The sequence below is a fragment of the Bactrocera tryoni genome, unplaced genomic scaffold (assembly GCF_016617805.1).
Source record: "Bactrocera tryoni isolate S06 unplaced genomic scaffold, CSIRO_BtryS06_freeze2 scaffold_7, whole genome shotgun sequence".
NCBI lineage: Eukaryota > Metazoa > Arthropoda > Insecta > Diptera > Tephritidae > Bactrocera > Bactrocera tryoni.
This window is the reverse complement of record NW_024396366.1, coordinates 8,034,591-8,049,009: the sequence shown is the minus strand read 5'-3', so window position 1 is coordinate 8,049,009 and position 14,419 is coordinate 8,034,591. Positions and strand designations below refer to the sequence as shown.

General features: G+C 35.9%; 1 protein-coding gene across 1 annotated transcript; it reads left to right on the top strand.

The window, feature by feature from the left end:
- The first annotated feature begins 11,104 nt into the window (after positions 1-11,104).
- LOC120781660 lies at positions 11,105-12,154 on the top strand. The gene is made up of 3 exons (XM_040113881.1): positions 11,105-11,266; positions 11,360-11,540; positions 11,601-12,154. Coding segments are annotated over exons 1-3 (513 nt in total). The 5' UTR covers positions 11,105-11,264; the 3' UTR covers positions 11,931-12,154.
- Positions 12,155-14,419: the final 2,265 nt, after the last annotated feature.

Below are 14,419 nucleotides of genomic sequence, written 5' to 3'. Positions count from 1 at the left end.
CTCTGGGTATCAGGCACTAGATCACCTCTGGGAGATTCTAAAAGAGCATGTTCCGGACTTGAAACCATCTGTTAGTCGTCTAGCTTCCTCAGCTCTCGGTATCTATCCCATTCTACAAGTGTTGTGATCGATTGTAACGTTGACCGGTAGGCATTCCTCATCGTACCGTGAAGAACTTCGCTTTTATGCGGATTATGGTTAGACGTTCATCCACCGTGGTGAATGGCATTCGTGGTCTCCCACCACGAATATCACACCGGATTTGCGCTATTTTATATGGCGAATGAATTAAATGTCATAAGGGCCTTCTCGTCTCAGTCCTTGTCTCGTCCATTGCATTTCTTGCGCCGCGGTGATGTCAGCCTTTATTTTTACGACGACATCAATCAGCTGGGCAGCGGCACCTTCCCAATTAAGGGACCGGACATTCAAGGTGCATGCCCTTAATTCATAGTCCCTATTACGTTTGCTGTGGTCATCATAAAAAGGGAAGTTTCTCTTCCGAGGCTGTTTGTTTCTCTTCATTGGGGTGTTTTTTTCGTGTCATTCCCCACACCCAGTGCACAACCCTAAGGAGGGATGTTTCGCCTTCTCATCGTCTAAGACCGGAAGTAGTGAATTCTGACACTAAAATTTCCAACTGCTTTGTGTTAGAAATTTTCATATTAACTTCAAATAATCGCGCTCCTTTCTATATCGCTCTCAATTATTACAACGACAAAGAATGACTGTTTGTATATCGTTACTATACTCTTTTAATAATGGGGAATCCCAATTTAATTTCATGAGCTCCACATAGACGTTCTTATTTCGTTTTAAAACGATATCGACCACGAAAATATGTCTGATTATGTAATGTAGCAGCTGCACCTGAGTTGTTGAAATAATTTTGTCAGTTTTATTTAATTATGGTCTATCGGGTGCATAACGACTCTGTCATTTGATAGAAGAATGATACACAAATTTTACCAACGTTAGATCGAAATTCTTCAGTGAGCAATTATCCGATAAAATAATTATTTTAGTACAAGTTTAATAGTCTTTAAGCCAGCACAAAAGTGGTAGAACTTTAGAGTAAATCAAAATTACATAAACCGATAAGTAAAAGCATTTGTTGCTGCTTTACATAACAACGGTATATATTTACGTTGTTTTATAACGCAATTCTGTAAGCAGTCTCTAGTCACTATTTGAGACATTTTGAGGTAAAGTTTCAATTTGTGCCTAGTTAAATTCACCACACTGTGTCTAGCGTTAAATCAGAAAATATTGTCTCAAATTTGCGACCTGATAGTTAGCAGGTCACAAAACTAAAATTTCCATTTTCAGTGTACGGAATAGAAATCATCATAGTTATTAATCGATTGTAGTTGTTTCATATTTTGTAAGATATTCAAACACGAAAAAGTTAAAAATAAATCAAGTTCACATAAATTTCGTATATATTCTGAAACAAAGTCAACACATATTTTTATTGGTTATTTTATTGATTTTGCTTTTTGAATATGTTACAGAAAATTTAATATTTGTTATCGACGTATTTATTTTCATTCAAGTGTAAATACATCGCTTAGTAATGAAATGTTAGAGCTGATTATACTATGTTCGGAATGACAACGAAAAAACTGGTTTTCGCATGAAAACTTCTGTTTTCGTCTATGTAAAATCTGTCAAACGAAAACACAATTTTCGCTGAAAACTACTTGAAAACTTACATTCCACTCATTACAATCGGTGCCTGCTCTAGTTTAATCGATGATTTTGGAAGACATATTTTGCCGGCCCTAAATTGTCACTTGAAATTTGTTTACATTCCATATACAAATACAGCTGTCACTTGATATTCTCATATTAGGGGGATTCTCTTGCTCTTGCAAAACCTTGCACGGTGCAGAAATTGCAGAATTTTCCTCTTGGTGCAACGGCACAACAACAAACAAACGCAGAAAATTATTTACAATGGCTGTAAAATATGTCAGACCAAAACCCATGTTTATTTGTTCGTGCCGTCATATATCACTAGATTCTGCAATAGGTGCTCTCTTGGCCAGTTTTTCTAACGAAAACATGTTTTCGTTGTCGGTCCGAACATAGTATTAGACTTGTTCGTTTTTAATTGAGAGATTTTTATGACTGTTACATACTGAATTTTAAAATCATTTCAAGTCACAAAAATTGTCTCTAATTTAAAGACTTGTGACTCTATCACAGTATAGAATCGCTCGATTAATATTATTTTCACAATTCCAAGAAACGCGAAAAATTCTAGTAACTTTCCGATATTTTTTTATTTGACGACTGATTTACCTTCGTGTAACTTCTGGTTATTCATCAAATTCAAATGACCACTCCGAGGACACCGTTTTGACTCAATTATGTATATAAAAGCTAAATCGAAGAAAGCTCTGATGGCTGGAAAATTCGTTGCCATAAGTGTATTGCAACGAGACGGGATTACTTTGAAGGAAATGAAATGGACAAAATTCACTTTTCAATTTGATCACAGTAGTATGAAAGGCCTATATTACGAGTTTCAATCCAAGTGTATTTTGGTTGAAATTCGGTATTAAGGTTTTCAATTCAAGCCGTAAAATAATTTTTTGGTTGAAGTCAATGGGGTTGACTAGAGTATCAAAATTGTTCAACTGTTAAGTTTTGAAGTAATTGCTCAAGAAAAAAAATGCATTATTTCTTCAAGTAATTTTGACAGCTGGTTACGCATTGTGAATGATCCACATTAGAAGAGGAAGAGAGAATACACAAAGAAAATAAACCTTGTGCGTAATATGTATGTATGTATGTGTTTGGCAACATAAATATTTTCAATGCGATTTAAGGAATGTTGTTGATGATTGGTAAGTTTTATACAACAATTCAAAATGAAATATGTATACTTCATAATAATGATTTTAACTAATTTAGGATAAATTTAAAGATTACTTTGAGTTTCCTTAAAGAAACAATTGTTGATTCCATGTTTCTTCGCGAAACCAGGTTAGCCATATTCGCATTTTATTGAAAAAATTTATTAAAAATTAGTACTAGGTTTCTTTAGAGCTGCATACTAGCGCAAGAAAATTTACCGCGGAAATTTTCTTGACCATTTCTTAAGCGTTTTTTTTTATATGAAGTCTTGAGAGCTGGATACTAAGCTTTAGCAACAGTTATAGTTTATGATTAATGAATTTATTTAGGACAAATATTAATAGAAAGTTGTTAAACAGATCTATTTCCTTTATAATTTCAAACTATTTGATTCAGTTATTACGTACAAATCCATAGATAGGTGAAAAATTCGTTGAGTTCGTGGAGCAAAATCCCGAAACTATACAAAACAAACCAGAATGCAGAAGTTAGGGTACCGTGGGGAACGTATTACTCTTAGTAATATACTTTTTGAGTAAATTAAAAATTTTAAAGCGTTTAGCTCCTCCTCAGTTATTGGTGGCTTGCTGTGTCCACAGAGCACAAATATGGTGTTCATAATATTTAAGAGAGTGTGTTTTAACAACAAAACATAGCATCGGTTGCTTCAGTCCAAAGTTAAAGTCATTTAAAATTCTTATTTGATAAGGTAGCAAGGAAAGGAAAGAAGAGTTTGTTCCTACATCTCGTTTAGTAATAATCAACAATTGTTTCTTGAAGGAAATTCAAAGTAATCGTTAAATTCATCATAAATTAGTTAAAATCATTATTATAAACGATACTGGTAGTTCATTTTGAAATATGGTATAAAACTTACCAATGATCAATAACATTCCTTAAATCGCAACGGAAATAATTATGTTACTACACTCATACATACATACATATTACAAACAAAGTTGATTTTCTTTGTTTTTTCTCTGTTGCTCTTCTAATGTGGATCATTCACAATGCGTAACCTGCTGGCAAAACTATTTGAAGAAATAGTGTATTTTTTTTCTTCAGCAATTACTTTAGAGCTGGATACGGACCTCTGAACAGGCTGGCAATGTTAGTGGTGTTTATACTGCTTCCAAGATAGGCGAAATTATCTACGACTTCAAAGATTTGACTGTCAACAGTGACGTGAGAGCCAAGTCACGAGTGCAACGACTGTTTGTTTGATGATAGTTGATATTTCGTCTTGCCCTCGTTCACTGCCAGACCCATTTGCTTTGCTTCCTTATCCTGTCTGGAGAAAGCAGATCTAACGGCGAAGATGTTGAGACCGATGATATCAATATCATCGGCATACGCCAGCAGCTGTACACTCTTATGTCACCACCGCCACCCTGCATATGAAATTAAAAAAAAAATTATTTAACGGATGTTTTATGTCATCGATAAACATTTTTATAAGGTTTTCTCTTTACTTTACACATTTTTGAAAAAATGTAGCATGAGACTTACGAGCTTAAGTTATCTATCTTCTATATAAATAAAAATGAATTGTTGTTCGTTAGTCTGATTAAAACTCGAGAACGGCTGGGCCGATTGAGCTGACTTTGGTTTTAAAATGTTTGTCGTAGTCCAGGGTAGGTCTAAACGGTGAGCAAATAAGGAAAAATTGCGAGTAAGATAGAGTAAAACGACAATTCCATTTTCCCATATAAAAGTTGACCACTTACTTGCTGTCAAACATTTGACGGTATTTGTATTCTCAGTTCCACTCGAATTGAAGAACGCATTAAAACAAGACTTTTGAATCGACAACATAATATCAACTTTGCTCATAACATCGTGTATTTAAATTTCAATTTCAAATTTCAAAATATATAAATATAATTAATGTGTTGACATGTTTGATGGTGCCAACCTTACAGTGTTACCAACTCTCGAAAATACTTTTATTATAATAACGGGGCATCTCTGCCTGTGCAGACTCCACATTGCTCATTGCTTACTAGATATAGAATACTACATAGTTTGTCATATATGGTAAGCTAGAAGCTGTCTCTTCAGCAGTTTAACAGCGCAGTTTTCATTTATATGAAAATTTCGAAGAGGCAACATATTCCATTTCCACATATGCCGACGGCATTTTAATTTCGGTAATATGAAAATTAGAAGAGCGGTTAAGACGGTTGTGTTATATTATAAAAATAAAGTACAGTTTCAAAATAACATTTAATATTTAGTTTAATATTGTTAATTTATAGAAATATTATGTAAATTGGGTTGCGAAGTCTTAAACTTAATAAACTTATACAAGCATAAATCAAAATATCATTTCTCATTTTAAATTTTTTATTTTAATTTCAAAATATAAATATAATTAATGTGTTGACATGTTTGATGGTGCCAACCTTACAGTGTTACCAACTCTCGAAAATACTTTTATTATAATAACGGGGATCTCTGCCTGTGCAGACTCCACATTGCTCATTGCTTACTAGATATAGAATACTACATAGTTTGTCATATATGGTAAGCTAGAAGCTGTCTCTTCAGCAGTTTAACAGCGCAGTTTTCATTTATATGAAAATTTCGAAGAGGCAACATATTCCATTTCCACATATGCCGACGGCATTTTAATTTCGGTAATATGAAAATTAGAAGAGCGGTTAAGACGGTTGTGTTATATTATAAAAATAAAGTACAGTTTCAAAATAACATTTAATATTTAGTATAATATTGTTAATTTATAGAAATATTATGCAAATTGGGTTGGGAAGTCTTAAATTTAATAAACTTATACAAGCATAAATCAAAATATCATTTCTCATTTTAAATTTATTATTTTAATTGGTATATAAAAGTTATGCCACAATTATTATATAGTAGTCCAAAAATATAAATTCTTATTTTTCCCAGAAATACATTTGTAAAAAAGGATCTTTATCCTTTGTTATTATCTTATTTTTTCCAAAAATACATTTGTAAACAAAAGGATATTTATCCTTTTTTATGTTCCACACAAAAGATTTAAGGAGTTCAAGAGCTCAAAACGTGCCCTACATCAGCTACCTACCCGACGGCATTTCGCAAATGATAAAATAAATTTTTCAAGAGCTCAAAGCATACGCTACATCATCTCGAACCTACCTACCCTACGCTTTTGCGCAAATGATTATATCATGATAGCAAATGCCCACATACAGATTTGGCAATGGCAATAACAGTTAGTATTCTATAAATTCTATCCTGTCGAGATGCCCTGTAATAAGTGTATCCGAACGTTCCATTGTTATGTCATCTCATGTAAAAACCACGTGTATTCGAACGTTACATTGTTTTGTCCATAAATTTAGAGACTTTTTGCTGCGCTCCTACTTTAACATCCTTGGTTTTGCCATCTCATGTGAAAAAAAGAAACATTTAATTGGAGAAATAAGAAAGTAATAAGTGTATCCGAACGTTCCATTGTTTTGTCACCTCATGTAAAAAGCACGTGGATCCGTACGTTCCATTGTTTTGTCCATAAATTTAGAGACTTTTTGCCTGCGCTCCTACTTTAACATCCTTGGTTTTGTCATCTCATGTTAAAAAAAGAAACATTTAATTGGAGAAATATTGAAATACTGCTAAAAGTGATTTTCTTCTCGCTGCTTACAATGCCGAGGAAAAGAAAACGACCTGACATAGGTCGTCGAAGTCGTGTAAATGTCCAATGAACTACTTTACGCTCCAACCGCACTAATGACCAGCGAGATGCTGATAATGATAACAGTCGTACAAGTATGGGAGAATTACGTTCAAGAGTAAATAACTATCAAGTGGATAGGGGAGAATGGAACGAGTTCGTGCACATCGATCACAACAGCAGCGAGCACGGGATAACGAATTTAATCGATTCCGCAGACGCAATGCTCCTGTAAACCTCGAACGAGGAGCATTTTCCTACGATCCGGAATTTGATTATAGTGCCGACAAATCTGTGACGATTGGAGAAATGTCAATCATTTGTCAACATTGTAAAGCATTAAAGTACAGTAGTGAACCTGCAGGATTATGTTGTGCTGGTGGCAATGTACAATTGCCTCAATTGGTTCCACCACCTGAACCGTTACACTCATTAGTTAATGGGATGGAAAGTGAGTCTAAACACTTCTTGGCTAACATCCAAAAATATAATAATTGCTTCCAAATGACATCGTTTGGTGCAACGCATATAGTACAAGACGGGTTCATGCCTACTTTCAAGGTAGTATACCATAATTGTTTTAGTGAAATTCTAATTTGTATTTGTATCACAATTAATTTAACCAGTTCTTAAACAATTACAGATACAAGGACAAATTCATCACCTACTGGGGGCAATGCTGCCAGTGCCAGATGCAGATCATAAATTTTTGCAAATTTATTTTATGGGCAATCAAGATGTGGAAGTTGATACACGTTGTGGTCATAATCCAACCGTCAAGCGAATCATTGTCCAACAACTGCAAACATTTCTTCACGAGAATAATGAATTAGTGAAGATGTTCAAAATGGCACTGGATCGGATGCCATCAGACAGCCATAATATTGTAATAAGAGCCGACAAAACACCTGCTGGAGAGCATGCAAGGAGGTTTAATTCACCGACAATAGATGAAGTGGCTATTGTCGTTGTTGGAGAAATTTGCAATCAAGAGATATTGTACTTCATCGCCGGAACAATGAATTGAAACGTGTATATGAAACGCATAGAGCTTATGATGCTTTACAATACCCATTAATTTTCTGGCAGGGAGAAGATGGGTACCATTTTAATATCAAAATGGTTAATCCAACAACAGGTAATTAGATTATACAAAATAAAATATTTTATATGTTCAATATATAAATGTATTTTTTTATCATATGTACTTCCAGGTGCTGATACACACAAAAAAGTCAGTGCCATGAATTATTATGCATACAGACTCATGATCCGTGAAGGTGAAGTAAATCACATTTTGATGTGTCAACGGCTCTTTCATCAGTATGCAGTGGACATGTACGTCAAAATTGAGACTGAAAGATTGACATACATCCGTCTTAACCAACAGCAGCTTCGATCTGAAGAGTACATTCATCTTCGCGATGCAATCAATGCTGACGGCAATGTAAATAATGTAGGAAGAATGACAATTTTACCGGCCACTTACATCGGAAGCCCGCGCCACATGCACGAGTACGCTCAAGATGCGATGTCTTATGTTCGAAAGTATGGCCGTCCAGACCTATTTATTACATTCACCTGTAACCCACAATGGATTGAAATAAAAAAGAACTGCTACACAACCAAACACCACTTGATAGGCATGACATCACAGCCAGAGTTTACAAGCAAAAATTAAAATCTTTAATGAATTTCATTACAAAGCATCGTGTGTATGGCCAAGTACGTTGTTGGATGTACTCTGTTGAGTGGCAAAGCGTGGTTTGCCACATGCTCATATATTAGTCTGGTTGGTTGACAAAATAAGGCCAGAAGAAATTGATTCCATTATTTCAGCCGAAATTCCTGATGAAACGGTTGACCCAAAATTGCATACGATAGTAACTAAACACATGATACATGGACCTTGCGGAGTTTTCAACAACAGCTCACCCTGTATGATCGACGGCAAGTTGCTCCAAACGGTACTCGAGAAACTTGCTTGCTGAAACCATCTCGGGAATCGATGGTTACCCATTGTATCGTCGGCGATTAGTTGAGAACGGTGGACGATCTGTAGATGTCAAGATAAAAGGTCAAGATTCTCATGTAGACAATCCTTGGATTGTGCCGTTCTCGCCCATATTGTCCAAAACTTTTGAAGCTCACATCAACGTGGTATTTTGTAACTCTGTGAAATCCATAAAGTACATATGTAAATATGTTAACAAAGGTAGCGACATGGCCATGTTCGCAGTAACAAACACAAATGATTAAGTGTCTCACTATCAGATGGGTCGCTATGTAAGCAGCATTGAGGCTATTTGGCGCATCTTTTCGTTTGCAATTCATGAAAGACATCCCACTGTATTGCATTTGGCAGTTCATTGAGAAAATGGACAACGAGTGTATTTCAACCCAAAAAACGCTGTGGATAGAGCGGCACGTCCACCTGTGACCACATTGACAGGTTTCTTCTCAATTTGTGCAACTGATCAATTCGCTCGCACTTTGCTGTATGCTGATATGCCGCGCTACTACACATGGAACGCATCATCAAAGTCTTTTCAGCGTCGTAAACAAGGAACACCACTTGAAGGATATGAAAATGTATTTGCCACAGATGCTATAGGCCGTATATATACAGTACATCCTATTAACGATGAATGTTATTATCTTAGATTGTTATTGGTGAATGTTCCTGGTCCGACATCTTTTCAACAATTGCGAACAGTTGATGGACATCTGTGTGCGACTTACCGTGAGGCGTGTCAATTATTACGGTTGCTTGAAAACGATTCGCATTGGGATGATACGCTCAAGGATTCCGTGATATCTTCATCGCCGCATCAAATTCGCACACTGTTTGCGATTATAATATCGACATGTTTCCTCTCAAATCCGAATGATTTGTGGATGAAATATAGGGATGACATGTCTGAGGATGTGTTGCATCGCGTGCGTTGTGAAACTTTGAATCCTACATTGGAAATTACGGCAGAGATTTACAATGACACATTGATCATAATAGAAGATATGTGTTTGTTGATGGCAAATAAAGTATTGCCGTGTTTGGGCCTGACAGCACCCAATCGTGCTATGCAAGATGCATTAAACCATGAGTTGCAAAGAGAACTCCAGTACGATGCTCAAGCTATGACCGAAGCAGTTCGCACAACTGTTCCGCAATTGAACGAAGAACAAAGGATTGCGTACGATCGTTTAACACAAGCTGTAAACAGTGGGTCTGGGGTTACTTTCTTGATTCTCCTGGGGGTACTGGGAAAACGTTCCTAATTTCATTGCTATTAGAAAAGATCCGATCGCAAAATGAGGTAGCCCTAGCGTTGGCTTCATCTGGAATAGCAGCAACTTTATTAGAAGGCGGACGAACTGCACATTCAGCCTTAAAATTACCATTAAACATGCATATCAACGAAACGCCAGTTTGCAACATTGCCAAAAATAGCGCTATGGCGAAGACTCTCCAAGTATGCAAATTGATAATTTGGGACGAATGCACAATGGCCCACAAGAGGTCGCTGGAGGCACTAGATAGGACGTTAAAAGATTTACGTGATAACCAAAACATTTTTGGTGGAGCTATGATACTGTTGTCAGGTGATTTTCGTCAAACTCTTCCAGTAATCCCTCGATCGACTGTTGCTGACGAAATAAACGCATGTCTAAATTCATCAAATTTGTGGCGGCACATAAAGACACTACAATTAACTACTAACATGCGATTGTTATTGCAACAAGATCAAACCGCGACTGTGTTTTCGAAGCAGTTGCTGGATATTGGCAATGATAAGGTCGCAGTTGACAGCTCGACCGGATTAATGACTTTTCCCACAGATTTCTGTCACTTCACAGAATCGAAAATGGAGCTTATTCAGCGTGTTTTTCCGGACATTAAACAACAATATAATAACCACGATTGGCTAAGTGAACGACCAATATTGGCAGCAAAAAACAAAGATGTCGATGATCTCAATGCTACCATTCAGAATTTCCTTCCAGGAGAGTTGTTTACGTACAAATCAGTTGACACGGCCACAAACCAGGATGACGTAGTCAACTACCCTACAGAATTTTTAAATTCATTGGACTTGCCTGGACTACCACCATATAATTTGAAATTAAAAGTAGGGTCAGTTGTCATCATGCTGCGTAATATTAATCAACCTCGACTTTGCAATGGAACGAGATTGGTTGTGAAGAAACTTATGAATAACATCATCGAAGCTAAAATAATCAAAGGAAAATACAAAGGAGAGGATGTCTTAATCCCACGAATTTCTATGATTCCAACGGATTTGCCATTTGATTTTAAGAGGTTGCAATTTCCCGTGCGTCTGGCGTTTGCGATCACCATAAATAAATCGCAAGGCCAATCGTTGCAAGTTTGCGGAATAAACTTAGAGTTTCCCTGTTTCGCACATGGACAATTATACGTTGCGTGTTCGCGTGTCGGAAAACCAACATCCTTATTTATTTACGCACCGCAAAAAAAAAACTAAAAATATTCAGCCCTATTCTGCATTTCTACTCGAATCGAAATTTTCTCCGATTGGCAACTTTGGTATTCTGCGTTTCGATTCAATTTCGAAAATTCCAATTCTATGTATTCTGCATTGCGATCGTAATTACGTTTTTGTACGTTGAAGTTTTGTTGGCGGAAAGCCGTTATATATTCATTTTCGTGCATTTGGATAAAATAATTTCCTCAAATATGTAAGTAAAACTTTAAGATTATAGTTGTAAAAGACATAATGGTGGTGTCCTTGGTTGTTTGTGCTTAAATGATATATTTTGATATGTTTGCAGGTCAAAAGTAACAACGGCAGAGCAATACGAAAAATTGTATGATATGATGGCCACGAAAAGAGATATTGCGCAGGGTTTCCAAAAGCGACCGAAGGAAGAAGTACAGGAGTTTTGGGAGGAGGTTGCAAGGAATTTAAATGCACTTGGCCCACCAACAAAAAATTCCAATACATGGAGAAAGGTAAGGTATTACCTACAATTAATTTAAAAAAATTAAGTTAAATCTAGCGTTTTCGTGCAGGTCTGGATTGACTGGAAATGCTACATGAAGCGAAAATTATCGCATAACAAAAAAGAAAGGATGAGCACCGGTGGAGGTCCTTGCCGTTTACAACGCATAAGCCCACTTGATGAAAAGGTGATAGCTTTGACGGGTTTGGAAACGGATGATATCCCTTCAACCAGTAGAGCTAGCATCCAAAATAGAGAGGCGAGAGCAGACAAGCAGAGCACTTCTTCATTACTTAAGCAACAGATACAAATCAAAAAGAATGTTATGCAGAGACGAAAAAATTCAATGAAGCTGCCTTTGGTAAAATGGAAGAAGTTACTTCATATTTACGACACATGAATCGTTCTCTTGAAACTTTGGCGGAGACTGCAGTGAAGCAACCTGAAGAACAGAAGCGACACAATAGAATTAAGGAAGAGCTAGTGAAGGAAAAAGTAGAAATAAAAATGCAAATGCTAAGATTGGGTCCAAATTATAAGCCGGATTCAAAGTAGTCATTTTTTAATTGTTAGCCTTTTATTTATTTTACTATTATTCATTTATATAACGAGCTGTGAAATGAAATAAAAGCATTTACTTTTTTAATATAGGAGCTGTAAAATGCAATGAATGCAATTGTTTTTATTTAATAGAGTAATGTAGGGCATATTTTGAATAATGCATTGCTCTCCTCCTCAAGTAATATCGCTGCCGCTACTGATTCCATTTTAGTGTTTAAAAAAAAAAACGCGATATAATTTCTTTATTTTAATAAACCAACAATAATTTGTGTATTTTTGCTTTGTTGTGTTTCATTTTTACACGTTTCAAGGCAAACAGCTGACTTCGAAAGAGCTACAGCTCTTCCTCTTCTTCTTTCAATCCAATCGTAACTCAGAATACCTATTTTCGATTCAGACGGAGAGTAGAGCGGGAACGTAATCGAAATGCAGAATAGGGCTGATTGTCTACCAGAAAGGACGATATTAATCAACTGTATATGATCATAACTGTGTTGTATTTAATTTAAGCAAAGAATTGTTTATCATGTTCACAGTCCAGAAACGAGCACATCCAAGAAAAATTTAAATTTTTGTATATGAAGTGTATAAATATAAATAAATGACTTAATATGTATATAATATGTGCATTTGGATCCTTAATGTCAACGTGTATTAGTAACTCTTTATTTCCATCAACTTGGCTTCATCTACTTGGGAACCACTTGGCTCGCCAGGACATGATAATATGGTGGAAGTACTAGGCGACTCGGACAAATTTGATTCGATCAGAACATTATCAATGTTGAGCTGCTGTCTGTCTTCAATTACATCAATATCTACCAGAACATTCTTGATGTTGGGCTTTTGGCTGTCTTCAATAACTTCAATGTCCTGTATGTCTTCGGCCGATAAATTTAATTCACAGAATGTCTCCTCAGATGATGAAGATGGTATTGTAGAAACGTGTTTTGGTTTAGATAGCAGCTTTTGCTTTAATATATTTTTACTACTGTACTTTTGCCCTGTTCACGCGTATTATTCGTTCTACATTCTTACCACACTTGGTACAAAATCTGAAGGTAACAGCGATTATGTTGTTGTATTCGTCGCATCTTAATAATAATTTAATACAATCTGGACAGTTATTATTTTTTTTCTGCCGTTCCATCCACTTTTTACAAAACGGACAATGCATTTTAAGGAGTTGAGGGATATATTGCTTCACTATAACTATATTATAGTTGTTTGAACTCTTTATTTTCTCGATGACAGATGTAGTTCTTCTTCTTTTCCTAACCATGGCCATCGTCAAACAAAAAAAAAAACGACAGATGTAGTTTGATAGTTATAGTGTAAATATTTGTCAGTATTCACTCAAAAAAAATTGTCTATGGTAAAATGTCACTTGAAATGTTAACGTCTCTTTGCTGTGCATCAATACTATATTTCTTTAATATTCCTAAAAATCTAAAAGCAGCAAATTTCAATAAAATTAAACAAGTATTGTGTCGTGTGCTTGTGACTTACTAAATATGCCTCCAATAATTAGGCGGTGCGAAATTCGCCGGGTCAGCTAGTTGTTAATAAATATTGAATAGACTTAAATCAATATAAACATTATTATTTGTCTTTTTATTATTTACAGCTTAGTTCGGCTATCGCTACATATCTGGTTATACTCAGTTTCAAAAAGCAAGCGGTTGATGTATTATCATTGTTCCTTTTGAATTTTGAGTATTTAGACCATTTAACCCTGGTCGAGACCAACGGTCTGATACACTTAGTCGAGACCAATGGTGCTTGGATAGGCCAAGTGATGTTTACACACATTTGTATGGAAATACGTGTTGTATTTACGCTTATATATGTACAATATAGATACATTTTTGAAATTTCTTACCTCTCGATTTGGTTGAAATCAAATTGACTGCCTTGTTCACGCTTGGCGTGGCAATAGCGTTCACAAAAAATGTAACATTTTGAGAAAAATTACATTTTTTTTTAACCTTTTAAATCGCTCTAGCGGCTAAGTATTTGACCTAGGTGGGTCAAATAAATTGCACCATAAATAGGTAATAGGCTTTCAGGAAATGTATAATTCGCCCCCAAGGCCCCACCGGAGGCGTGGCAATAGGCGAAAATGGGTTTTCACCATGTCCCCCTTTTTGTTTCCCTACAGTTGGGGGGGTATGGGGCCGGGGTGATCAAACCTATTTAACGAGTTACTTCACCCCTGGGGCTTTCAGGAAAGCCCTCAACCTCCCCTCTATCCCTATCAGGGGCGTGGCAATAGCGTTCACAAAAAATGTAACATTTTGAGAAAAATTGCATTTTTCTTAACCTTTA